This window comes from Psilocybe cubensis, chromosome 9 (genome assembly GCF_017499595.1).
Source record: "Psilocybe cubensis strain MGC-MH-2018 chromosome 9, whole genome shotgun sequence".
In the NCBI taxonomy this organism is placed as follows: domain Eukaryota; kingdom Fungi; phylum Basidiomycota; class Agaricomycetes; order Agaricales; family Agrocybaceae; genus Psilocybe; species Psilocybe cubensis.
In genome coordinates, this window is record NC_063007.1 from 1271525 (window position 1) to 1297825 (window position 26301).

The 26301-nt window shown below is 46.5% G+C and overlaps 9 protein-coding genes across 9 annotated transcripts; 2 read left to right on the forward strand and 7 right to left on the reverse strand.

Annotated features, from left to right (window-relative positions):
* Nucleotides 1–82: 82 nt before the first annotated feature.
* JR316_0009844 (SWR1-complex protein 5) lies at nt 83–1052 on the forward strand (the record flags this gene model as incomplete). Its single annotated transcript, XM_047895524.1, has 4 exons — nt 83–149; nt 201–291; nt 342–473; nt 536–1052. 4 exons carry the CDS (start codon nt 83–85, stop codon nt 1050–1052), a joined length of 807 nt encoding a protein of 268 aa, XP_047745243.1.
* Nucleotides 1053–4499: 3447 nt separating this feature from the next.
* JR316_0009845 (uncharacterized protein) lies at nt 4500–5127 on the reverse strand (the record flags this gene model as incomplete). The annotated part of the gene is made up of 2 exons (XM_047895525.1): nt 4500–4973; nt 5041–5127. 2 exons carry the CDS (start codon nt 5125–5127, stop codon nt 4500–4502), a joined length of 561 nt encoding a protein of 186 aa, XP_047745244.1.
* A 1358-nt stretch (nt 5128–6485) lies between these two features.
* On the forward strand, nt 6486–7900 carry JR316_0009846 (uncharacterized protein; the record flags this gene model as incomplete). The annotated part of the gene is made up of 4 exons (XM_047895526.1): nt 6486–7161; nt 7212–7666; nt 7718–7783; nt 7865–7900. 4 exons carry the CDS (start codon nt 6486–6488, stop codon nt 7898–7900), a joined length of 1233 nt encoding a protein of 410 aa, XP_047745245.1.
* A 1301-nt stretch (nt 7901–9201) lies between these two features.
* JR316_0009847 (uncharacterized protein) lies at nt 9202–9733 on the reverse strand (the record flags this gene model as incomplete). Its single annotated transcript, XM_047895527.1, has 3 exons — nt 9202–9265; nt 9323–9490; nt 9546–9733. The coding sequence occupies 3 exons, from the start codon at nt 9731–9733 to the stop codon at nt 9202–9204; spliced, it is 420 nt and encodes a 139-aa protein (XP_047745246.1).
* An 864-nt stretch (nt 9734–10597) lies between these two features.
* Nucleotides 10598–12375, reverse strand: JR316_0009848 (Chitinase A1; the record flags this gene model as incomplete). The annotated part of the gene is made up of 9 exons (XM_047895528.1): nt 10598–10716; nt 10769–10829; nt 10884–11002; nt 11064–11193; nt 11251–11396; nt 11451–11662; nt 11716–11861; nt 11933–12039; nt 12150–12375. 9 exons carry the CDS (start codon nt 12373–12375, stop codon nt 10598–10600), a joined length of 1266 nt encoding a protein of 421 aa, XP_047745247.1.
* A 557-nt stretch (nt 12376–12932) lies between these two features.
* On the reverse strand, nt 12933–14755 carry JR316_0009849 (Chitinase A1; the record flags this gene model as incomplete). The annotated part of the gene is made up of 8 exons (XM_047895529.1): nt 12933–13063; nt 13122–13182; nt 13246–13382; nt 13462–13821; nt 13886–14097; nt 14156–14301; nt 14361–14448; nt 14502–14755. 8 exons carry the CDS (start codon nt 14753–14755, stop codon nt 12933–12935), a joined length of 1389 nt encoding a protein of 462 aa, XP_047745248.1.
* Nucleotides 14756–16459: 1704 nt separating this feature from the next.
* JR316_0009850 (uncharacterized protein) lies at nt 16460–17704 on the reverse strand (the record flags this gene model as incomplete). The annotated part of the gene is made up of 1 exon (XM_047895530.1): nt 16460–17704. The coding sequence occupies one exon, from the start codon at nt 17702–17704 to the stop codon at nt 16460–16462; it is 1245 nt and encodes a 414-aa protein (XP_047745249.1).
* An 899-nt stretch (nt 17705–18603) lies between these two features.
* On the reverse strand, nt 18604–20718 carry JR316_0009851 (Cytochrome P450 monooxygenase 103; the record flags this gene model as incomplete). Its single annotated transcript, XM_047895531.1, has 10 exons — nt 18604–18661; nt 18936–19072; nt 19139–19474; nt 19534–19647; nt 19716–19845; nt 19905–20001; nt 20059–20142; nt 20292–20373; nt 20471–20599; nt 20695–20718. 10 exons carry the CDS (start codon nt 20716–20718, stop codon nt 18604–18606), a joined length of 1191 nt encoding a protein of 396 aa, XP_047745250.1.
* Nucleotides 20719–22240: 1522 nt separating this feature from the next.
* JR316_0009852 (ATP-citrate synthase) lies at nt 22241–26205 on the reverse strand (the record flags this gene model as incomplete). The annotated part of the gene is made up of 7 exons (XM_047895532.1): nt 22241–22507; nt 22571–23708; nt 23763–24711; nt 24759–25020; nt 25077–25619; nt 25833–26143; nt 26193–26205. The coding sequence occupies 7 exons, from the start codon at nt 26203–26205 to the stop codon at nt 22241–22243; spliced, it is 3483 nt and encodes a 1160-aa protein (XP_047745251.1).
* Between the last annotated feature and the right edge of the window lie 96 nt (nt 26206–26301).

The window sequence follows — 26301 nt, forward strand, 5'->3', positions numbered from 1 at the left end:
GCGAGAATTCATTATTTACCCCTATTTTTATACCTTTTGATGCCACCTGACGTGGTCAGTCATTTCTGCGTTCCGAACGTCCATGACCACAAAAGCTGACCACTCAGACTCTGAAGATGACGGTGATTACGTTCCTCCTATAGATGAAGGTGTAGTGTTAATCCAATGCCTTTGTAAATATTACTGATTGTTGATTTCAGGCTCAGATTCTGACCATTCAAGTGATGCTGGTGGTGAGGATGAAACTAACCACATATCGTTACCTAGAGAAGATCCTGAGTCCAAGAAGAAGTAATTAAATCTTCTACAACTTCAATGTGAACATGATATATAATGCACAGGGAACGAGATGCATTGTGGTCAAACTTTCAAGCCTCTGTGGCAGAATCTTCGAATCCTCGAAACCCAGTGTCAGTGTCGACGAGGGTAGTGAAAGTTGAAAGAAAGTTTTTATTTGCGGGAAAGGAAGTTATGTACGTTGGACAACTATAACTATCGTGTTTGTAATGTTGACCTTTCTGTGATATCTGGCTAGTGATGTTGTTGAAGTACCCGAAGACACGCCTGAGGCCAAGAAATGGCCGTTGTGGAAGGAGACTATCGAAGATTCGGCGAGCACTCCCGTTCAGAATAGCAAAGAATCTTCGTCGTCATTTCCCATAGCATCTACGACGGAATCCATTCTAAAGGATGATATGACGCCGGTTGGCACCCGTGCATCGAATGCCAATACCGGGACTCTTTCTTCCAGCGTTTCAATATCAGACAAGCCTGCACCTAGGAAACCTGGACCTAGAAAGTCGAAAATTACCCTGGCTCCTCTTCCGGGTCCTGCCAAAGCGAAGAAGATGACGACGTTAGAGAAGTCTGCGATGGATTGGAAAAGGCACATCCAGTCTCCAGATGAATCGGGCTCCTCAATACAGGACGAGCTAGAGGCAAATCGAAGGGCAGGTGGATATTTAGAGAAAGTGGACTTTCTCAAACGGGTGGATGAACGCAAAGAAGAGACACTGGAGTCTTTGAAAAGTAACAAGCGACGCAGGCTTTAGGTAGGGGCATACAGAATTTACCTTGCAGGGGAAGCGAGGGAAGCGAGGGAAGTGCGAGGGAAGTGCAGGGGAAGTGCGCAGAAGTACTTATTAAATATTGTCAAAAACATTAGTTTTTTGGAGTGTCTGATGTATCTACAAGTCGTAGCGTATGTTTTTTCCTCTGAAAGACTGTGCGATGTATTGTATGAACAAAAATTAACCCAATTTTTATTTCGATGGTAGAGTGTCACATGTGACATACACCTTTGACTATGCGCCAACGTCAAAAGCCTAACTTTGTCACTAGGTCGGTCAATATATCTAATACTGTAGTCCTTCTAAAGTACAACTGGGTTAATTTATAATGAGTAACATATATCATTTTCATGTGAAAGCACCTAGAACCACTCAAGATCTGCAACCTTTTATGTGGGAACAAAGGCTTAAGGCCGACACAACGGGTATGCCATGTGCCACATACCATGGGCGCTTATTGTAAGTTTATTCAATCTCAACTTTTCTAAGGGTATATCCAGTCATCAATCCTCATTAACTTCAGCGTGACACTTGCACTTCCCCTGCACTTCCCCTGCACTTCCCTGCACTTCCCTGCACTTCCCTTGCACTTCCCAACGGAAAATTATGCCTATGCACGTCCAGCGCACTTCCCATGCACTTCCCTGCACTTCCCTGCGCTTCCCTGCGCTTCCCTGCACTTCCGATTCAAATTCAAGTGTAAAGACATTTTATTCCTGTTAGACGCACAGAGGTCGTTCTTGGTAAGAGATTACTCTGCCATTATAATTAACTTTTGTTCAATCCCTTTCAACAGAAATTTATTAAACATGTTATCGATTATTTCGACGAAAATGAACCAGATACATCCAAAAGGGAGCGCTCTCCGAGTGAAGACTTTAGTGAAGAGACAAGAAATCCCCCCCTCTATATCAAGGACTCAAAGGGTGACGCTCTCAATTGCTCTCAATTCATTTATCTATAACATTAACATACAAACAAGGTCAGTTTGTTCGATATACCCCCAGTTCCAAATACAAGAAAAAGCCATTGGGTGAACCGAAGACCGAAGGTATGTAGTAATGCCTTTGAAATTGTGCATTAGATGCATTAAGGTGGAACCCATTCGGCGGACTTCCAGAATACTTCAACTTTGGTGATTGAGAAGGGGATGACAGTGAACTCGAGGTATGCGGTTTAATATTTTATTCATACAAGGGTAGTTGCTCAAGAATTGCAAACTAGCCCGGGCCTCAATACTTAGCTTACCACACAATCTATCATGAAATAACTTATAAATTTACTTCTATTCAATTATTTACACTACTATCTATCACAATATGACTTTTTTTAGTGGTACAAGCCTCGTTCAATGTAGAGGAACAGTGACGACCAAGAAAGACGACACAAGTTTGTTGAAGTCAGTTTATCCCACGCTCCATCACCCGACCTGCCTCAACACGGTTCGAACGCACGCACATGCACGTCCCTCAGCCACTTCCGCACGTCCCTCAGCCAATCGCGCACGTCCCTCAACCACTCGCGCACGTCGCACTGCCCGCACTTCCCGCACTGCACTTCCCTTGCACTTCCCTCGCTTCCCCTGCAAGGTAAATTTCCTGTGCCCTTTAGGTAGTGGGTTTCTATTTACTATACGTTCTGTATTTGCTTATGGCCATATAGTTGTGACGGACTTTGATTATAGATATGCCTCAATTTTCTCCCCGTGAAGCAAAAAAGAATGACGTTATTCGATGCGTGGTGGGTGGGTGATTCAAACGAAGCGCCGCATTCACACCAGACGAAATCAATGTCCTAGAACGGTACGTTCCCTGTCGAGTATGGTCTGCTCTATCCCGAATGCAATTGCCTGCAATGTACCCTGTTCAAATCCAATACCTTCAGTTTTTTTGATCGCCTTGTTGGCTTCGAAGTGTCGACTCAAGGTGCGCTTTTCCGTGATCGTCTGTTCTTTGGCAATTGTATTGTTATTCATTGGGATGCATCGATCAAGTTGTGAACCAGGGGAATCCTAATCTTTACTTTACCCCCCCCCCCCCCCCAACAACAGAATCAAATTTCAAAGGCACGAACCTATATCTGATAAGCGATGTTTGAAGGGTGTCATTTGTATATTATATCCAGCTGAGATACTTGACCCATAAACTCGTTCAAAGGATAGATTGAACAAGCCACGGTTTCAGTTGACGTACTCCTCATAAGTTGAATTCCTACTTTTGAAATATTTTCAAACATTGTGCAAGCACCCTCCATTTGGACTAAGAAAACATTAATGCGTCTGTCGGATATCTGGCAGACAAAAACTCTATGATGGTTGAAATTTACCCGAATAAATTGGTTTCTTGGAAGGCATACGGGTCAAATGAAAGCAGATGTAAACACAGTCAAGAAGCTCCCACGAAGCTGTCCTATAAGCTACACCTACAAAAGGGTACGATTATATCTCCCAGACAAATTGCTATCATAGTTTTTTTAAGCCCCGAAAAACCCACCTCTCTCACCATTAAAATAGGTTTATAATTTTTATGTTGAGTTCCGACGGCGAGAAATACACCAAACGACCAGAAACTGGGCACACACTTACTGCATACTGATTCGTCAGTCCCTCTGTAACAAACAAGGTGTTAACTTGGCTGAGTTGAGTTTGGAATGATAGCTTTGTATAGCCCGTGTGGCAATGAATTCCTTTCGAGCTGATCCAAGGAGCTACCATATTCTCCCCGCATACGCGATATGGAATCAATGACCTTCCCCGTGAAGAGTCGACTTCGAACGTCGAGATTGGTTGCATGGACATATGATCAGGTAACTTCTCATTGCAGGTGAATTCGTATCTCGAGAACTCCAGAACTGTGTCTCCCTGGAAACTTGGACTGGACTTCACGATATCGAGCCATAGTGGCTGCGGGCTTCCGGTATACCAGTCATTTAGACCGAAGCAGCAATATTGATCGGGAAGGTTTGAAATTTCACTCCCATACTGGATAACTTGGATAGGCGCTTGTATTTCCGGTTGTTTGTGGAGCATCCCGTCATCACCAGAGAGTTCTGGCACCCTCCACACCGTAATGTTCTCATCATGAAGCAAGACAATATAATGACGGCTCATCAAGATCTGGAAACGTCCAAAAGAAATTCAAGACTCATGGCACACACTGCGATGGATATCGTACCTGTCGAGACATGTGGCGGACATCCATGGTTGTCGTTTTGCTTGTTTTCGTGTTCCATAATTGAATCGTTGGACCATATACAATCGCTACAATGTCCCCGCAGACCGTTGTATAGTCAATACTATATGAATTGGTGACAGACAGAGTTGCCTTGCATATAAATCCTGACGACGGATCATTGTGAGCCATTTCCAGTACATGGAATGTATCACTACTGGACGCGATGAACGGAATGAAAAAGGACTGTAGATAGAGCTTACTTGTTTGTATCGAAGTCTGTACGAGAAGGGATAGTAAGGATCCTGATGGATAAACCGTCAGAGGATGGATGAATTGTGCACACAGCTGTGTCCATCCATCGCCGACCCATGAGTTTCGGAGTGGCCATACAGGACAAGCTCAGATCCCATAAAGATAGATATCCCACTAGAAGAGTTACTAGAAACCGACCTCCTGGTATGAGAAACAGTTCATGAGGTCTACCAGCATCGTATTCAATGAGTTCTTCAGACAAAGTGGTGATATGAATCGGAGGGGTTGGCTGATCAGTGTATTTATTGACGATCTTCTCCCATTTTTGGGGGCCCATAGCAGCGCGTTCCATATCTCTGATACTCATTTCCTCTATCGGAAAAGAAGGATCGTATACGGTGTTCTCGATACACATTCCTTTTAATGCTGCGATCCATACGACCCGAAGGAATGTTGCTGTGCAAATGGTTTTACATGTCTACAAGAATCGTTAAAAATATCAGCATCATATGCCTTGTGGACCCGCAGTCCAGAGGACCTCGTACCTTCCTCATAGTGAGGATGTCTGACGGAGAAAGAAAATTGAATATGTACACGTGAATGTCAATGGGCAACTGAAAGAGAACGGTCATGGCAGTCGTGATGAAAGATTTGGCATGATCGCAGTATCCACCTTGCCGTCAGATCGTTCGGAAGTTTAAACTCCGACCTGAGATGCCCTTTTCAGATCCCATATTCTAAAAAAAAAAAGGTTTTCAGCACTTAGATTAGGAAAAACGAAACGTATAAAATGGGCCAACTATACTTGTCACCTCCAATAACGCAGTTAATTTATCGGAAAATTAATTAGGTCTTAAACCTTTGAAAGAATTCAATAATTACACGGAAAGATTGAATAATTTTCACCCATTTATAGTATAATATGTCCTCCGCGCGCCTACAATCATTATCAAAAAGAATAATGAACCTGACGGAGGGCTCCATGATCCATGCACAGCGTGGATTAAAGGTGCAACAGAATATTACGCAACATAGGTGAAATGTCGAGTTTCGGTTAGCCTGTCGGCAAGGTGTTAGGCCATGCCCCACTGCGCAACAATTTTATAACAGTGTGATTGGAAGTAACCCTGCGCCGCAGCATTTTGTAAGGGTGCGTTATATCACAGAAAGCTGTATGCGTCTTTGTACTTTCTAGCAGAAGAACTTCTATGAGTGACTTTCAGTCGATTGAGTAGTATATTATGAGTACCAGCAGTTTTAATTATTGGTCTGCGTGTACTCGATGTTGAAAGAAGTTTAAAAGCCAAAAGAGGCGCCAATATCTGCGGATTGCAAAGAAGTTCAACAAATTTAGAACATATCCCCAAGAGCAAAGCAACAAGTATATTCCGGTACAATTTTAGCATCAGGACGAGTTGTGAGATATAACTGTGACTTTAATCGACAAAACAAAATACCCAGGATTGTTTCTGCGAGTCGATATAGTCGATATAGCCATAAATACAAGGAAAAACCATATGGTATAGGTTGCTACCAATTGACATAACATACTTGGAAGTCTCCATATAACAGACCTTTCTAGGAGGCATTATTACAGTGTCTGCTCTGGCATTTCAGCATGTTTTAAATGACTCTGAGGGATACGCAGCCTAATTCTAGCCGAATACCGAAGAACAAATCAAAAAACTGGGATATACAGACGCAGATATCTGCATCTCTGCTCTTAGAGGTAACTTTGATGGAGTCTCTATTTTTTCCTTGACAATCTATGAGAAAATATTCCGAAGCGTTTCCATATAACTACATAGAAGCAAGCGACAAAGGAGCTGCTTTTCCTCCTCCGTATTTAACAAATTATCCGCCTTACTTCCAGCTTCCTATGTTCAGCAATATCCGACCAACGATTTCGAGTTCAACCAGCCGAAAATCTTTTCGTTGGCTTGTACTCATTATCGTATTTATCGTCCTGTATGCCTTCCTTTTAGATGACATGGTTAGGCCTCCCACTCGGCCTTTGAAGTTGGACGATTTCGAAGCAGCAGAAATGGGCATAGCCTCTCCTTCCACAAACACCACTAAGATAATCATCGTGTCCGCCATGTTTCCCCTGGAGAAGTCAAAGCACTCTAAACACGAGTATAAAGCTTGGTTGAAAAACTTCCTAGCGCCTATCACCACGGACATCTACATGTACACAACTCCAGAACTTGCAGAGATGCTCCAGGAGTTCCGTGGAAACCTTCCTATTGTAGTCAACACCTCTTACGCTTCGCCATTTGAAATTCCCCCGTTGCGCGGACTTCAAGAAACATACACTAGGATGAACGACGTTGACAAGGAGAAGTGGCACCATTCTCCAGGGCTTTATGCCATATGGAACTCCAAACCTTTCTTATTGCACTCGGCGGTACAGCAATTGGAACAACAGGGAAAGTCGTATGATTATGCATTTTGGAGTGACGCAGGAAGCTTTAGGAGGGAGCACTATTATACCAACTGGCCTGACCCTGGACGAGTGCAGCAGGTCTGGGAGGAAGGGAGTAGATTGACGGGAACAAAGAAAGAAGAGCTGTTGTTCTTTCCTATTTTTGACCTCCCAAACAACAGCTTCAAAAATTGGAAGGTCAATATGGGACCACTCGCAAACCCAGTACAGTTCAGCGAAGGTGTGCATCTATTTAAACCTTATTTTGTCGTCTCTTACATGGTCATACAGGCTCTTTTTTTGGTGGTAGTCCGTTAACGGTGGCATGGTTCTCTGAAAAATTTTACGAATATCACGACTATTATTTGTACCACTGGCTCTTTGTGGGAATCGATCAAGACGTGTTCAACGCTTTATTCTTGCTATTTCCCGAGCGAATCTTTACCGTTTGGATGAACGACCCTGACTCCCCCGCACACGATGGAATTACTCCTAGTCCAAGTCTCAAACCGAGTCTGGAATCAGGTTTTCTTGGGGAATGTGGTCCAGAATGGTTCTATTACCAATTCTGGTTGGCAAACAGGGAAAATCGGGATCAAATGCGAACCCTCTGGATAGAGGAAGAAAGGTGGAGGCGGTTGGGTTGGTGGGCAGAGAGGAAACTTTGCCGTATGACAAGAGCCTCGTCTATGACAAGTCTACTGAAAGAGACATTTGGAACTGAGTGGACTAAACCATCTGGTTTGGTTAGCAAGCTCTCTTTCGTGTGAGCTTTTCTTCTTACGTTGGGTATCTAGAATGATCTAATTATTGTCTTCCAGTGTTCCCCAGTAGAACCATTAATAGCATATGCTCGTGACAATGTACTTCACTGAGCGCTCAGCGATAATTGAAATAAGTATGTAATATGGTCGACTTTCACCCTATACTAATGCATATCATAGAGCATCTTTACCAAGAAGTTGAAGGGAACATACTAGTAGTTTCCTTAAAGTAAAGCGCCGGAATAATCCAGGTCCCAGAAGTTTGCCATGCTATCTGAACAATGCCTTCCCTTTATTTACTAGAAGCATAGTACACTTCCCTTTTTTTGTTTGTTTCACTACTGTATTTTCAGTGGCCGCAGCGACCAAGTAGACCGGCATCTTCCAGTCACTAGTCACGTCACATGTAGCCTTTAGTAACGGCTACATACTTTAGTCACACTCAAATTCTCGCTTCTAACTGCAACTTGACTGCAACAACAAAGCGAAACGTCAAAACCAGTAATTGTTATAACGTCTTATACTCTGATTGGAAGGTCAGATCACGTTCATGGACCCAAAGGTTCAGTTCACAGACGGACAATATTGCAGATTTCTATACGAAATATGAGCTCCCCTTTCGAATGTATCTGTCAATGTATTGAATTTCTTCTAGTGTTTGCACCATGCAGGGGGGCTTTCTCACAGTAGGTTTTCATGGTAGGAATTACAGGGAAAGCCGGACGGAGGTATGTATTGCATCTACAGCGACCGTGACTAATGTTTGACGACGTTCATGTTGCCTTCTCTTTGGTATTCCTGCGGCGTACCTCACACTCTCGTTCCACACACATGGCTTCAGTACCATTGCCATCAACAACTTACTCACTATTCCCTCTCAAATTGGGACTATGATCGCGATGGCAGGTATCACTCTTATATCTGAAAATTTGACGATTGTGAATGGGTATCCTTATCGAAAGATGTCTGCGCCCTTCTTTTTTTGATGCCGTTGCGCACTCTTCCAGCCCAAACAATTCCAAGGGAATTTACGTGCGTCATTACCTTGTCTTTAACGGATAAGTTGACGAATGAAGGTTCAGGGTATCTCTAGTGGTCTTCTGATTTATTCATACACACATGTCCTACGCAAGTGGGTTGGTGTTCACGGTATGCCAGGAAACGGGAGGCTCGACTTTCGATTTGTATCATTTTGTTCCTTTACATTGTACGAAGTAAAAATCTGATTTCTATAAAAGATAATGAAACTCCAAGATTCCGAAAATCTTGGTTCGAAATTGTATGTAGCCTTTTCTTATTGAAATGACAGAAGTGACAAGCACGATGTTAGATTTGGGCTGATTCGGGGTATAACTATAAGCAATAGGTATGCGATTTAATAGGTTGTCACTACTGATTGGGTAAGTTGTACTGTATATGCAAATACCGGTAATTAGGGCGATCTAATCTAATAAAACCATCGTTCGTGAGCGAGTTTGTCCTTTACGTTCGTTAAGTGCCGGAAAACAGGAGAGCAATTATAGATTTCCCTCAAGTTTTGTTGCTTGCTTTTGTGCCAATGTCATGATATCCCAAGTCGTTCTGTGTGATCCAGTCTTGGTCAAGGTGTAACTGAGTGCAGGAAGCGTGAAGACGTACCTATCTGTCGACGCTCTAATCTGATTGAAGCATACTTGCTCCTCTGAGACGGAAGCATCATCTAGGTCTGGAGTTCGTTCTATTGATGTTCCTTCACGGGTCGGCAATTGGAACGCTGACACGAAAACAGGATCTTCGAGGTCGCGAAGGTGATATACGTCATATCTCCTACGACGAGGATGGTTGAGCTATGAAGTTTCGAGGCCACGTTGACTCCACGTACCCTTGTACCTCGTCGTGTTTCCTGCTACGTCTAGTGCTTGATGATGGCACCACGCTGCCCCCTCCAAAGGATGTCCGAGGCAGCAATGCCGACGGTTTCTCGTAGTCGATGCTGTCCGGCAATGGTGCGGACGTGGCAAAGTGGATGAACATCAAGCAAAAGGTAAACGCGGAAAGATTGCACTTCATTGTCGATTATGGTGGGCCTGACCAGGTATTACAATACTGTAATGGTGGCGAACATTTAGTGAACTGTAACCAGACTGGACTGGGGACTCAGACTGAGGGTGACTTACATACAAACTCAGGCAGAGTGGCCAGCACCGATTAGAACGACCTAAATTAACAGGCTAGAGGAGCCGCTAGGAAAAACTTGGCCAGAAGTGCGTGGTCAACAAGCTAGTCCGAGCTTTTATAGAGGGACCGGCCATCAGAGCTGTGCAAAAAGAATCAAGCTACCAACAAAATGTTGAGTTCATAGGATCCTTTGATCATGCCCAGGCGCCATCGCGTTCATTGGATAAAAATAGAATTGATGACGCCAATGACGGTAACCAGTGCCCATTGCTGGTTTCATTTTGCCGCCGCAAATGCTCCGATATGCGGATAAAAGGCGTTTATGGTTCTGCCCGCAGCAAGCCATCGCCTCATCGATGGTATTCCAAGCCCTCTCCAAACCAACTATCGGTCTTCTAAGAGCTTCCCCAAGAGATAGCGGCAAGTCTCAATCAATAGTAGACAGCACGGCCACGCGTGCATCCCGGAGCGCTGGCTGTATCGCCACGCTGCATGCACTGTAGTCGTAGTCAAGTATTCGACGCAGGAAGTCGTCACTCGTGTTCATCATTCAATTTGGATTGAAGACACATTCAACTTCAACCAGACGGTAGATCTATATGTATATGGTTGTTACGAACTTCAGTGACATGAATTCCAAAGATTGGAGATTTCAAAAAGATGGTACAACGAACTCTAAACTATTTCTAGAAGAGATAAAGGAAAGGGAAAAAAGACTTCTCCCAGTGATATCGGAGACTGTGAAAAACACGCTCTTCAAGAGGACGTCATCGCCGCATGGACTGAATCCAAAAGAATATCTTTGTAGTCTCCAACACCGTGCCATACGGCAACGCCGCATAGCCCATGATCTTTGACATAGCGAGTTTTTGAACCTAGATATACTTATCGAAGAGTTTCCAAGATCATCAAATCAGGAGCACTTACCAAAGCTACGTGCATCATCAAACGAGACTACAATACTTCCGCTCTCTTTGAACAGGTATGGCTGTACATAAAGGATTAAGCGTGAGTTGGGGTAATCGTAAGTACAAAAACGTACCGTCTGGCTGCAATCATCAAACTTATATTTGACATCTGGAGCAGGCGTACCATCTTCCTTCAAATAGCCGAGCTTAATCAGGCCTTGGAAGTTGAACAGACCCGTGTTTGTAGGACAGGCTAAATGAAGAAGAAGATATAAGTTACAAAATAGGAGGTCATTATGGACAATCTGACTCACCTACGGTGCTAGTGTCTTCATCTCCTGGAGGAATAGAAGAAGCTTCGAAACCTGGAAAATTGCCGATGTTCTCTGATTCGCCATTTTTCAGGGTATAACCACGTCCATATGAGGCCAGACCAAGGACGATCTACACAAGACGTTAGTTATGATACAAATTACAACTTGATAGAAGTTTGATACCTACCTGATCGACAGGGAACTGAGCATTGGCCCAGGCCTCAACGGCAGTTTCTGCGGAGCCAGCCGCATTTGGTGAACATCGGTCATACAAAGGAGCGTTAGGGCCAACACTAGGAGACCATGCTCCCCAGATATCGTAGGCCATAATAGCTAGATTGATTGGCCATGGACAACACAACGTATTGATCATAAGTGGGAACGTACCAATGTAATCAAAGACCTCAGCGAAAGCTGCGACATCGGATTTTGGTTTCCCATCAGTTCCGAAGAAAGGAGTCATGCCAACAGCAGCGGACAGGACGAGGTCAGCGCCAGAAGGGTCTTTCCTCAACTCCTGAAGGAAGGCAAGGAAGTTGTCGGAATCGTAGGGTGAGACTTCATTTGACTCATCGCCCTTCTTTCCGGGGTACTCCCAACTAAAAAGGGAGTTAAGCATAAGAAACTGGAGATAAAGCAGGAGGGCACGCACTCAAAATCAATTCCATCTAGATCATACTTCCGAACAGTATCAAGACACGTCTTCACAAACGTAGTTCGACTTTCAGGTGTCGACATGATAGACGAAAAATGCTGGGAACCAGCCCAACCACCAATCGATAGTACTGCCTTAACATTCTACAGAGGAAATTAACGCACATCTTCAGAGATTGTTTTCAAAAAAAAAAGTATAAAACAACAATACATACATTTTTCTTTGCATTCGAAACAAATCCCGGAAGCGCAGCCTCGCTCTTGGCGTCAATGCTCAGAACGGCAGGGTCAGTCGTGGGTACGCTTGAATTCAAAGTGAGGACTGGAGGAAAAAGATTGGAAATGTATGTACGACGTACCCAAAAGAAAAAGTCATAACATTATATTTCGACCATGAAAGCGTTTCTGGAGGGTATTCCGAAGACAGCCAACCTGGGTACCAAGCTGCAATGATGCTGCCATTCATGGATGGCGTAGGAGCGGAATTTGATCCATCATAACCCTGATTCGGAGACTTTGCTGGGGAGTTCAAAGGTCTGTGAGAATGCTTAAATCCACGAGCAAGAAGCTGGTCGTCGTGAGGGCTGGGTGGTGGCAAAGCTGAGACAAAAGGCAAGAGTGCGGTGAATAGGTATAAAAATAGATTCTTGGTCAGCATGGATGGTTTTTGTCTGAAGTTCGTGTATGCGCGTCGATACGTGGACCAGCCTCGATATCAAAAGTGTCAAAAAAGGTATCGAAAGAAGGTGTCGAAAAATGCGTCGATGTAGTAGAATGTGAAGAGAAGATTTGGGATGCGGCGGTTTTTATAGAGCAGATGAACGAGGTGGGAGAAAGTTATACATCGCTTCATTAACCGCCCGACTTACACAGCAGTACAATTAATTCGCAAACTCTTCCAGGAATTAACAGGATTCGATCGATTAGCAGGAATAAGAATGACCCCCAAGGCGGAGTTGAAGTAGGTTCATACCAATGAGCGGGGAAATGATTGGCATGGCAGACAAAAAGAAGATTCGATTTATCTCTATAAAAAATTATATTTAAGGCAAATACATCTGAGAGAACTGACGTTAGAAACGCTGCAAGGTAGGAACTAGTCGAAGAATATATAGACGTACTGTTACACAATAAAATCTATAAAATGATTGCGACGAAGAGATCGACCAGGATTCAACGCCTTATCTATAGTGTACTAATGAAGGTATGCCTTGATCATGAACACACCTGCTCCAGGTCCAGTGCATCACTGATAGCGTTAAGAAGGGTGTCGTTGTAATCCCCCGCCACATGCCAGATTGCAAAGCCGGCAAGACCATTTTCGTCGATGAAGCGACCTTTGGCAGCTTTAGAGATATAAGTGCGTCAGAGTGGGTCCACCAACACAATCGCAAGTAAACCTACCGAAACTTGTTTGATCATCGTAAGAAATCATGGTTTGATTATTCGGATCATAGACAAAGGGCTGATTTGTGCAGACAAAAAAAATCAGGCTATCATGTTACACAGAAACGATGAAGGCACTGACAGTCTGGCTGCAATTATCGAATCTATAATCGATGCCTGCTGCGGCATTCCCGTTGGTATCCAAAAATCCAGCAGCAACCATTCCATTGAAATTGAATGTTCCTGAAACTCCGACAGGGTTTCCACACTCGTCTTCGCCTGATAAACCACGGGCGGGGACAAAGTCAGCAATGACACACCAGCTGCCAGTGGTACTGAAAGGACATGATAATCTCACTAGGAGGGGCTCCAGGAATATCGCTATCACCTAAAGGTTGTTGGGATTTATCAAAAGGTGGGTAAAGAGCGAGGTTGCCAGCGTTGTCTAGAGCATCGTTGGTTGCAACATGGAAACTGTGCCCGTAAGCTGCAACTCCCAACACAATCTTTGCATGAAACAGTTCACATGAGTTGGAAAGTGCTTCAACATTCGAGATTAAGGATATATTTGCCTTGGAAGCTGGGAATCCAGCATCGGTCCACGCCTTGACTGCGGAAGTAGCTGACCCTGCCTGGACAGCAGCACATGAATCATTCAAAGGAGCATTAGGTCCCACATCTGTAGACCATGCACCCCATACATCATAGTTCATGATGGCTATGCCAACGGAGTATTTTTTAGCATTTTAGACGGCAGCAATTTCAATCGCATGAATGCTTACCGATATGATCCAAAACATCAGCAAAAGCAGAGACATCCGACAATGGGATGCCGCCAGGGCCAGCGAATGGAGTCAATCCAACGGCGGCAGTAAGTGTGAGGTCAGCGCCGACCGGGTCTTCTCTGAGTTCTTCGAGAAAGGACAGGAAGTTGGCAGAATCATCGTCCGAGATAGTGTTGCAGCCGATTCCTTGCCGCGAAGGGTATTCCCAGCTGGGTTAGGGTTAAACCTCAGCCGCCCGAAACTTAACCAAACAATGAGCACACTTACTCAAAGTCGATGCCATCCAGGGCGTATGTGTTGACCAAGTCGAGGATGGCCTTCACGAACGTCGTGCGATTATCAGCGCTGCCTACTGCGGTTGAATAGTATATCGATCCAGTCCAGCCTCCGATCGACAATAATGCATCGACGCACTAAAAATAGAAAACACGTGTTATGGGGTGCTTTTTATGGTGCTTCCCGTCGTGCTTACATTGTTGTGAGCCTCGTTGACAAAAGTAGGCAACAACGCTGCACTTTCATCATCCAAGGCAATCACGGAAGGGTCGGGAGTAGTCGTGCTGCAAAAATTAGCTGTCAAATGCCCATAAATGTGGTAAGGGTAATGGCTCACGCGAAGGCAAAGGTCAGGGCACTGTACTTCGTCCAGGAGATTTCGTTGGGTGGCAGTTGACTTCCGAGCCAGCCTGGGTACCACCCAGTCGCCACTACGTCCATGCCATCGGCGATACTTCCACTCGAGCCAGTTTGCGCCGTGAGTGAAGGTCGTGTCGGTGGAACGAGATTACAATGTGGTGCAGCCAATACGTTCGAAAATAATGCAGCTAGACCTGCCAGCAGCGAAGGTGAGCATTTGTCGCAAAACATTATGGGAGAGATTGTGGGGTAAAGAGAGTCTAGGGAAGAAGGAAAGTAAGCAAGACGTAACCCAGATGCCAAGCTGCTTAATATACGAGGTTTACACACAGTAACCAAACTTACAAAACGCGTTCGTCGTGCGATTGTAATTCCAGTGCGTCTTTCTGGGGTGATTGTTATGTCCCTTTGTTTCTTCCTCGAGGACACAATAGTGGGAAGTAAAAAGCCAGTGGGCAGGTTGACAACCTAATTTAAAAAACCGAAAAATTTGGCGCCACGAGGAGAAGGGGTGTTCGCTCCTAGTAGTGGGTTACGGGATATGATTGGTCATTGTTCCGATTTCCTTCGGCCGGACTAGCGCATCTGGATTTTGGTGGAATCACGTCAAAGTGAAGCACTCAGCAAGACATCGAAGGCATTTCATAGATTTTTTGGGCATCATTGCAAAACAACTTGAACGGAGCTAGAGGGAGTTGTTGGATGGAATGAGCCCGTGTAATAGTGCGTGAGAGAGAGAATGAGAGGTGCCCCGGAACTTAAATGGATAAATCCTCTGTATGTCCGACGTCCATTCTGTAGCGAGCGCTAGAATCAGTCCGAACAAACAGGACGCTACCGTGGTTATGAATGTCACGAACAGCATCCACACAGCCACATGTGAATATATGATTGATTGGAAAGATGAGAGCTATGGTGACAACTGTGGAAAGCCTTAATACTGTCATCGAGAATCAACATATATCGTGAATGATAAGTAGCAAAGGGACTCACAATTACCAAAGTACCTGATCAATAAACATCCTCTCTATACATCGGACTGTCATCGTCTACCAAATCCACCGCCACCACCTATTCCGATACGCGCAGCGAGCATCCTCGCCCTACCAAGTCTCAATCTCCTCTCACGGAAAAACAGTATGGTAAGGGCGACCAATGCAAATAAAACATTACAGGCAACGAACTCATAGAAATCCGCTCGTTCTTTGGAAATGATGCGTCCACAGGATTCCCAAGCGGGGACTTCTGGAATATTTGCTCCACCTTGTTGAGGCGATATAGATGTCGAGTTTACACAGTGCATGAGCCTCCTGTTCCCGAAAGGCTGGCAAAATGGTTCATTCATCTACAAACCACAGGGAGGTCAGCCAACCAACCGATGAATACAATGCTCATTTAGACATACCTCATCACTTGGGCAAGGTTCGCAGGCGCCAAACGGCGTGCAAAGAAGATGATTTATAGTTTCATTGACACCCTTATCGGAGATTGCATGACTGATAGTGTCCTGGTCGACAGACATTGCATGAACTAGTAATACATGCAGCAAGCATATGTGGATGAGTATCGTTCTTCTGGTCAAACATTCTACAATAAGCGCAAAAGATATGTATCCATATGATAAGCTTACATGTTTAGACGAACGCCAGGGGCACTAGATGTCGAGTGCTTCCATAGTAGCATCTAAGCCACATGAATTCGAAGCAAATTCAAAGGCTGGTAGCAGACAGCGGGAGTAGCGTTACAATATGTTGCCGTTACTGCGGTTTCCTTTGCACTGTGACGTGACAAAACGTACACGTGCTCACAAAGGCCCGTGAGAGTGCAGAAAGGCTACAATGGCCTTCGTTAAACCCATTGCACCTCGCTACACAGTTCTATCCAATACCTCATTTACGCGGAAAATTAATAGAAGCTATGCATTATGTCTAGCCTCTAAAATACAGTATCACTATAGTCGAAAAATGAACGATCCCTTGGCCAACGCTCACTTCCGTACTGTGGTTCGCATATGATCAGGCCATCCGTGTTTATGTCGAAAATATCCTCTTCGTCTTCGGGGTAAGTTCTTAAACGTATTCGAGATATTGGAAAGCCGTGTATGTCGCGATATTTTCCCAACTTTTTAATTAACTTATCTTCCTTCTCGGTGCAGTCGTACGAAAAAGTGACCTCTTCGAGTTTGGGCCAAGGAAATTCCAGCAACCCATTTTGTCCCAGCGAATTTTCCATCAGGACTTGTACCATAGGGCATTCAGCGATACTTGAGTAAATGGCGGAGAAGGAGGTGATCTCGCGGAAAGTTTTGCAAAGAAGTCTGTAGGTGTTAATGGAGAGGTCGAAATTGGAAAATGTGAGGTGAGTAAGACGCGTGTATCTTGAGCTATCGTCCAATGCCCACAGCCTATCAAGATCTTCGTCTTGCAAGTCTTTTAATACTAAGGATTCGAGGGATGGGGTATGGAACCCCATCAGCACACCGATATAAAGCTCGCCTCCCACACCACAGAGCCTCAACGAGCGGAGCTTCGAAAGACAGACGACGTTGACTTTATAAGGCCACTCGTGGCAAACGACGAAGTCGCCGCAGAGGGAAAGGTGTTCTAAGCACTCTGACTGTGTGATAATTCCAATGAATGTCGAATACGAGATGGGAACATGCGTTGTGTCATCGAGATGAAGTGTCACGACTCTATCGAGCCGTGGGCGACAAAAATGCATTGCCATGCCTCGGAGGCGGACGAAAGTCAAGGGCGGTGTCCCTGTATCAAATATCTGTGGATATTTACTCTCCCTTCGTATATCAAATCGGTTGATATGTTCGACATCTTGGACGTCCAGGGAAAGATATCGTAGAGCTGGCGCCTGCTGTGAACAGAGGCTGGTTACAATAGGGGCAAGGACATATTCACGGCTTGATTCCACTGTCAGGCTGCGCCACCTCCTAGAGAGAGGCGAAATAAGGTCCAACAAGGATTTCACCGTCGCCTGATCCATCAACGTCCCGTCGCTACAGTCGATAAATATGTCCAGACCACAAGCTCCAGCGCGCTCAAGGCATATGGACGCCCATGGAAGCGATGCTTTTCCGGAAATCTCCACGAATGTCCAAAGACTGGGTGTCCCTAAAGCAGTTTCCCTGAATAATCTGCATGTTTGGCATACAGCTAAGCCGAACATCGTTGTATTACGTGACCTAAAGCCTTCCTCGTCAAAAGGGTCGTCGCTAACCATGTTTATGCCTAGATCAAATATGAGAGCCAGAATTTCTGTAGGAAGAAAGAATATGTTGGCTAATATGCGAGGACTATCAATGACATGGTTGCTACTCTGAAACAAGGAAAACAGGTTTAGCGAAGTAATATTCCGATACACCGCCAAAGATCATGCACTCACCGTCGACATGAGAAACGTTGATGATTCACCGGCTGCAAATTCAACGCGGTCAGTGCACCTCAGCATGGTTTGCACTTCCCCTCTCTCTAAGAAGTGGCAAGATATATAAGCAAAGGGAGCGAAAACCCATCGCACAAGAATAGCAAATGCATCTTGCCGACAGTACCCTCAATCTTTCATAACAATCAAAACTTGGGGGGACAGCGATGGGCGTGTTCACTGGTTACCGAATTTTTGTACCCTTGTTTTAACCTTCTAAGTAAACCATGGGACCTGGACCTGAAAACAATGCGTATGCGAGGGGGCGGTGAAGAAGAGCCGAATAGACGGTAACAGGCGGACAAACCTTGTAGCTTTTCTATAAAAGGATTCCAATTGACAGTGCAAGCCGCCTTAACATATCAGACTGCCGGTCTCTCGAATATGTCGAGAGGCTCTTCGATTTAAGGAGAGTCGGAAAAGCGCCGCTGGTCCTTCCACGATCGTTCTTGGATCTTTGAGCTTGGGAAATGTGACTATTGAAGTATTTAGACCACCGATCTAACTAATGACAAGAACCCGTTCGCCTGAACCAGATTCAAGAGTCGAGACAACGGCCTATGTTTCCACGATCATGAACCTAGAGATGGCGAAGATGATATCAAGCATCGCGGATAGAATAGCAGACCTTGATAGAAATAATATTAATCTGATTTCGCATTCTGATAGACACTGAGACGTTCTACAGAATTTCTGCTGGTCCTGATACAGCAGATTACAGCAGATGGAGGGTATACGTAGTTCACGATGTACGCTTTTTGAACATAATTTTAGCCTTCATATTTGGCACTGGCTGTCCTACTATCCAGAATGGTTCTGGACGCTTCCCGTCCGGATTAGCCAGTCGAATATCATAAGTAAGGATGATGTGTGCAAGCGTCGTTTTTAGCTGGCTGGCTGCAAAGAAGCGCCCAGGGCTCGATTTAAAAAAATCTACTGAGCGCGATGTCAATCAAATGAGAAAACTTTGGCATACCATGCATGGCGGCCTGTTCCAAAGATGAGAAACTCGGAATTGATTGATACGATCTGGTGCTTTGTTCCTTCAGCCTCTTCGTCCCGTATATCAATAAATCTGAACCCTTGAAATTCTTTGGCGTTGTCATAATTTCTCTGAATCAAGGTACTAGGTCAGGGATAGTAGGGCGACAGAGCGAAACGAACAGCCCTAGTACATACCTCGTCAAGATGAGTAGGAAGCGCAGCAAATGCTATATAAGTTCCAGCTGGAACAGTAACGCCGTTGGAAAATGTGAAATCTTTGAGCGCCTTTCGCATTGCTGAGACTTCATATCCATTAGTATTTTTCCTATCCATCAAAACTGAATACTCAAGGCACATACAAGAGCTGGTATTTAGCCGCTGAGATTCTTTGACAAAGCTATCCACCTTCCTCATTTTTGCCAAGCTTGATTTGGTCCAACCCTCCGCCTTGACGATCGCGCTGACCTCCTCTCTCATAGGTTCTATATACTCTGGGTACATGCACAAATCGAACAAGATGCTGGTCAGACCCTGTAATTGTTGAGCGGTGAACCAGTGACCGAATGATATTGGTGTCAAGGTTAACTCACCATTGAAGTACTGTGGATTGACGCAAAATTGATGTTGAGAATTCGGGCAGGCAAGTCATCAATTGTCCTTTGAGGCCCTTTCGCCTCTTCTAACAGCCAACTGATCAGGTCGTTCTAGTTCAGATGTAGAAAATTTTTTAGAAAATAAAAATACACATGAAAACGGGAAAAGGGTCAGTTACCGGCTGATTAATCTCGTTTTCTCTGTCATTGTGGTTGAGCATTTCGAGGCGATCATGTAGTATCTGCCCGACATGAGAGACAACACGACGAAGATTACTTTTATTCTTTGATATAAGACGTCCTACGATACTACAGTGGATATGGTGTCATTTTGAGTTTCAAGAGAGGGAAAGGAAATGCGTACGCACGGCTTCATGAAAGATGGGAAGAGGTTAATGAGTTGAGCTTGCGTAATGACTTCCATTGAGAAATGTTCGTTTAATGACCTGTAATCCGGATCTCTGCCTGCGGTTTAAAGACATAGAAAAAGTAATTATTGAACGTAAGTGGGTCTGGACTTACAGAGCGGTAGTCCAACGAAAAGACGGTTGCTTGATCGACAAACAACCTCTCTCGAAGCATCACACGCTGTCACAGTGACCCAATCTACACAAAAATATCTGTTGAGAAACAAATTATCTTGTCTGACTGAAACCAAAAATACCCGTGCCATCCTCCTTGGAGCGGCAGAGTAGGTCCTCAAAACGCCTGACAAACTTCGTCCTGCATGTCCGTCAGCCGATAGCCAAATTTACGTGTGAGCGGCGATCGGACGACTTTGATGTGGTACGGATCGAGGCGGGTGTGCACCCCTATCGTATAATCCGTCTGCAGAGTCTATATTTTGCGCAATACGGATCCGTCAAGAACCCTTACAAGTTGAGTATGTTGCCAAGGTTTTTATGCAAGAGCTGCACAAAACACACGGACGCACCTTCAAGACGGTGTCTTTGAGCGACAGTTGCTCGTCCGTTGCGCGTCGTATGTCTTCCAGCATCTGAGGCCCGCTCAGTATGACCATCCACCTCGCCATCGTGGACACTTTGAACACATTCCCGTAGTGCTGCCGTACCAATGAAAAACAAATCCATCAATAAGCAACAATTAAAGCACGTCGTCATCGTTAGTACAGAGCTCTCCAAGTTACACTATGCGTACCTTTTGATACCCTTCCGCAACCATCTCGTGCCCATGTCGAAAGAACCTAAGCGCATCTCTGTAAGACGCTAAAATTCCAGGCGACCCAACCGTTGGAATATGTTGCATCTAGCAAAGGACGATACACCCAGTTTCAAAAAACCAATTCCCTCGCATCGATGATCGTACAGCAAGAACCAATTTCATCTGACCTTGTACGTATCCGAAGTCCACCATCTCCAGACCAGATACACGAAAAGTGCCCCAAAAGCCAAAGAATAGTGATAGCAATCTACATCCAGAATCACATCGACCAGACCAGCCATCGAATCACTAATCCAGTCGACAATGCAAGTTGGTGATGGTGCGAGGGGGGAGGAGTGAGGTGATTGTGAACAGCGAATAGTGAATAGTGAATAGTGAGAAAGTGCCCGAGAGAAGGAAGACAGACAAGCGAACAGCAGATTCAGACAGTAATAGACAACCCGGTTCAAGTTGAGGGGGGCTCTTTATAGCACAATCACAAAGCCTTCAAGCCTTGCTAAAAATCATATCGCTTCCATTCACAGTGTCCCCAAGAAACCGAAATTAAGCTTGAAGCTGCGAATCGCGCTTTGCTTCTCTGGAAAAAATGAAAAATAACAAATGAGCAAAAAGTGAAAATGAGAAACGGCATAAGATTAAGAAGCATCACCATACACATGGTCCATTATGACGGCTACTTCCCGCTCTTCGATCAAACAGTAAAATTATTTACATACCTGCTCAGTACTAGCTCTTTCCGAATATTGATGATGGTGATGAGTGGTGATGGTGATAAACACAATATTCCCCCGCCCGCGCTCCCAGGAGCATGCCCAGTAATGAAATCTAAATGAAAACAAGTCAGTCAAACCTTCACCATTAAATGAAACGGTACCAGAAGCAAGTTACAAACTCACCATCCGACCCGCCGCCGCCGCCGCTGCCACCACCAGACCAAATTCCCCAGAACCACACTCTACTCCCACTACCCCCACCAAATCCTACAAAACACACACACACTCACCACCCATCCATTCACTCAAGCTCTTACTCACACACACGCTTACACAACAAAAAGATAAAGAAAGAAAAAGAAACTCTAAAATTGCATCATGTGTATGTAAGACAAACAGACAGAGAGAGAGTTATACAAACAGGATTTCATGGAATGACCCACCGCCCGGGGGCCCAGGCAGCAGGAGGGAGGGAGGGGGTGGTAGAGGTAATGGTACGTATGTATGTAATTTTTCATCAACCACTAAATTCTAAGTCCTGAAAAAGAGAGAAAAGAAGGGGGCGGGAGAGGAGAGGCGGAATGGGATGGATGGATCGGAAAATACATTGAAACATTTGATTTAGTTTGCGACGACGACGAGGAGGGTGGGGTGTGGGGCGGAAATGGTAGGCACAAATTAATAAAAGCCCAAAAGGCTTCATTTTTGCGTGGCGTAATGGTGATGATAATGTTGTTGATGACGATGATGATGATAATGCAAAAAAAAGGAAAAGAAAAAAAACCCGACAAGACGACACACGCACACGCTTACTGCATGCGGCCCAACACACGCGGCTGCGACACATCCGCCATGTTGATGAAGATATCGTCAGCAGGGTGGCGGTACAGAGGTGCACGGAGGCGCTTCTGGTCCAGGTGGTGTCCAATGAAACCGATGCTGCGTCCGAGCACGAACAGACCGTTCAAAGTACCGATCTTGATGTACTCATCAGCTTCCTCAGGGGTGAACGCGCCAGAGTCGCGGAGGAGATCGACGAAGCAGACGGCAATGCAACCATCGACGTTCAGGATGAGCTAGAGAAAGATATCGTATTAAATATCAAGAATGAATTAAAGTAACAAATCGAAAAAACTCACAGTATCCTTCTTGGCAGTGGTGACCTTCTCAACACCGAGGGCGTAGTCGAGAAGACTGTGGCTTGGGAAGTTCTTCTTGACGTACTCCTTGACCAACTCGACACGGAGATCAGGGTTGTTGACGCTCTTGATCTTGTGGCCGATACCGCTGATGAGCTTGTTGGCCTTCCTGGCATTGTCAACGAACTCGCGAGGGGTGAGACCAGTGTCGCGGGCGTTAGAGAACATGGACGCAGCCTCGTCGAGGGCACCTCCGAATCGGCTACCGATGGTCAAGAGACCAGAGGCGAGCGAAGAGATCAAGTCCTTTCCGGCACGCGAAGCGACGATGGTGTTCATGGCACCAGAGACAGCGGGACCGTGGTCAGCAGTAAGCATGAGCACCATCTCGATGAACTTGGTCGCCCAAGGTGGCAGGCGGCGCTTGAACCAGAGCAAACTGACGACACCTCCAATACCGATGTCCTCCTTGAACACTTCAGAGATACGCATACCAGCGTAGAGGAGCTCCTGGCCACGCTCGTCGGAGATGGTGGAGATGAAGGCAGCGGGTTTACGGATGAGACCGAGTTCCTGGGCCCACTTGTAGTCCATGGGGATGACGGGGGGATCGATCTCAGGCTTGGGCTTGATGGTGCCGATCTTGACGAGGTGCTCATAAGTCTCCTTGAGGACGTGGGGCAGCTCCTCGAAGGTGTCGGGAACGATGAAGCCAGCGGCCCTCATGGCCTTGTTCTTGGCGTCAGCAGTCTCGAGCTCGCTGTTTGCCATGGAACCAGCGTGTCCGAATTGGACTTCAGTGGCGAACATCTTCGCGCAGGTACCAATGGCCCAGGCGACGATGGGCTTGCGGATGATGCCCTTCTTGACGGCGTCGATGACACGGTATTCCTCAACACCACCAACCTCACCGAGGAGGACGAGCATCTTGCACTCAGGGTCTTGCTCGTAGCGGAGGAGATGGTCGATGAAGGTGGATCCGGGGTAGCGATCACCACCGATGGCAATACCCTCGTAGGTACCGTTGGTGACAAGGGAGAGGATGTTGTTGAGTTCGTTGGACATGCCTCCAGACTTGGAGACGTATCCGACGGAACCAGGGCGGTAGAGCTTGGAAGCAATGATGTTGTCCATCATTCTGTAAAAAGCTAGTTAGAAAATGTACAGTGGATGAGAAAGTTATAAAACGCACCCTCCAGAGTTACCAATCCTGAAGCATCCAGGCTTGATTCCACCGACAGTGGCGGGACCAATGATGAGGACACCCTTCTCCTGGGCCTTCCAGAGGATCTCACGAGCGTGACGCTCAGGGACACCCTCAGCGATCAAAGCGAGAGCTTTGATCTGGGGGAACTCGAGGCACTCGAGAGTGCTTGAGTAAACACTACGGGAGCTGGCAAAGTTGACGACGACATCGACTTCGGGGTGCTTGGCGCAAGCCTCCTTGAAGGAAGTGTAGACGGGGAGGAGAGTCTCCTTGGTTCCCCAGTAGAACTTTTGGATGTGGTGTCCACCGAAGGGGTAGATCATGGCAGCGACGGAGGGAGTCTCACGTCCGCAGGAGAAGTCAAAGTCGAGCATTCCCTGGATAGCACGGGGTTGCAGACCATAGACGAAGGAGCGGGTGGAGGCATCGAAAGGCCTGTAGGCGGGGCGAGCGGTGGGGTTCTTGGGGTCGAAGTGGACGAGGACGTCGGAGGGCTGGGTGCGCTCACCATCGGCGTGGATGGCACCGACAGCGGCGTTGGGCTCACCGGCGGGGGCGACCTGAGGGGGAGGGGTGTCGGGCTGCACAGAGTGGAGTCCACTGATTCCGACGTTGCTCGACTTGGTCTTGCTGATGTCGATGCCGAGGGCAAGAGGGACGATCTCAGTGATGTGGGTGTCGGGGCCGAAGACACGGATGGGGACACCCAAGCTCTCTCCGAGGAGGCGCATGGCCTTGAGACCCTCCTGGTAGTTGGGACCTCCACGGCGGACGAAGATCTTGACCTGGTGAGCGATCAACTGGTTCTTGAACTCCTTGAGGGCACGGATGATACCCTTGAAGGTGGCAGCGACGTTGGTGAAGTTGGCAATACCTCCACCGATGATGAGGATCTTGCCCTTGGGGTTGGGGGTGCCGCGAGTGATGAGATCGACTGCAAAACAATTAGCCTTGAGCGATACGGACTGGCAAAATACTTACTGATGGTCTTGGCGTATTCGTAGGTTTGACCTTCAGTGGGAGCACCAGAGTATTCACCATAGTTGGCGAGCTCGTCGGCGAAGCCGTGGGCAGCAATGGCGTCAGAGTAGACGACACTGGCACCACCACCGGCGACCATGGTCCAGATACGGCCCTCAGCGTTGAGGACGGTGAGCTTGAGGGAAGCACCAGTGGATCCATCGAGTTTCTGGATGTATGCCTCCTCCTTGGTCAAATCACGACCGAAAGGTGCGGGCCAGACCTGGTATCCAAAAATAAGTATTTGAAATTGAGATTTAGGATTTTGAAATTGCGTACCATAGGGGGGCCACGGTCAGCGGAGACCTTAGCGCCCTTGGAGGCAGCGGTCTTGACAGCAGCATCCTCGTTTCTCTCGTAGACGGAGAGATCACGAGCAATGGCCCACTTGGGACCACAGATGCTCTCAGCGGTCTGGTCGAGCTTGGCGGCCATGTCAAGGTAGCAAACCTGGGGTTCGCCTCCGTTGACGGCATCGAGGACGACGAGGGGGTTGATCTCGAGGTAGGCAAAGTGGAGGTCAACGTAGACGCTGTAGAGGCGGATGAGGAAGTCGACGAGGGTATCCTTCTTCTCGGCGGGGACGTGGGTGAGGAGGGTCTGGGCGATAGCCTCGCGGGAGGGGAAAGGCTGGTTAACGGGGAGGTTGAGGACGAGGGCTTTGGCATCGACATCACCGATGTCAACACCACCTTCGTGGGTGAAGAGGATAGAGTCGCCCTCGCGGCCGGAGGTGATGCAAACGTAGTACTCAGTGTTGGAAGGGTGGGGGAGGAAAGGCTCAACAATAAAGTTGTTCAGGGTCCCGGTGATAGATTCGACCTAGGAGGAATGTGTCAGTCACGTGGATAAAAAAAGCAAAACGCGACTGATTGCACGCGAGCTCGCCTGGCAATCCAGAAGCGAAGTGTTTTCCGGGATTGCAGGGTGCAGAACGCATGGCGATTATCTGTTATAATCGCAGCGATGGATGGATAAAGACGCGTCTCGTGGTGCAAGACGAATATATGCGCCAAAAAAGAGAAGAGAACCCACCTTTTGGGGCTTGCCTGCACGCTGAGCGATCCAGGGCTTTGCCTCGTCCCAGGTCTTGTTGAGGGCGAGAAGACCAGCCTTGCCACGACGCTTGATGAGCTGATCAGGCTTTGCGACGAGCTTGGTGTTGAAGACCCATCCGGGGAGCTTTGTGTCTGGGGTGATGGAGTCTGTAGCAGGGTCCCAGGAGATCTGGGCGACCTTGACGGCGGGGTACTGGAAGTTTGTCTTGACCACGGCGTGGGGGGCGACAGGAGGCGCACGTTCCAACCAGTACGCAAGGAGAAGCTTGGCGTCGTACTCGCGGATGGCTAGATGGTGGTGAGCTAGATGAGTAGAAGGAGGAGAAGAAAAACGGACCTTTTGACGACATGATTGGAAGTGTAGAAGGGGGGAGATGGGATTTGAGAAAGAGGAGAGGGAAGATATATAAAAGTGCAGAGACCCTGGTCCGAGGACCGATTATGGC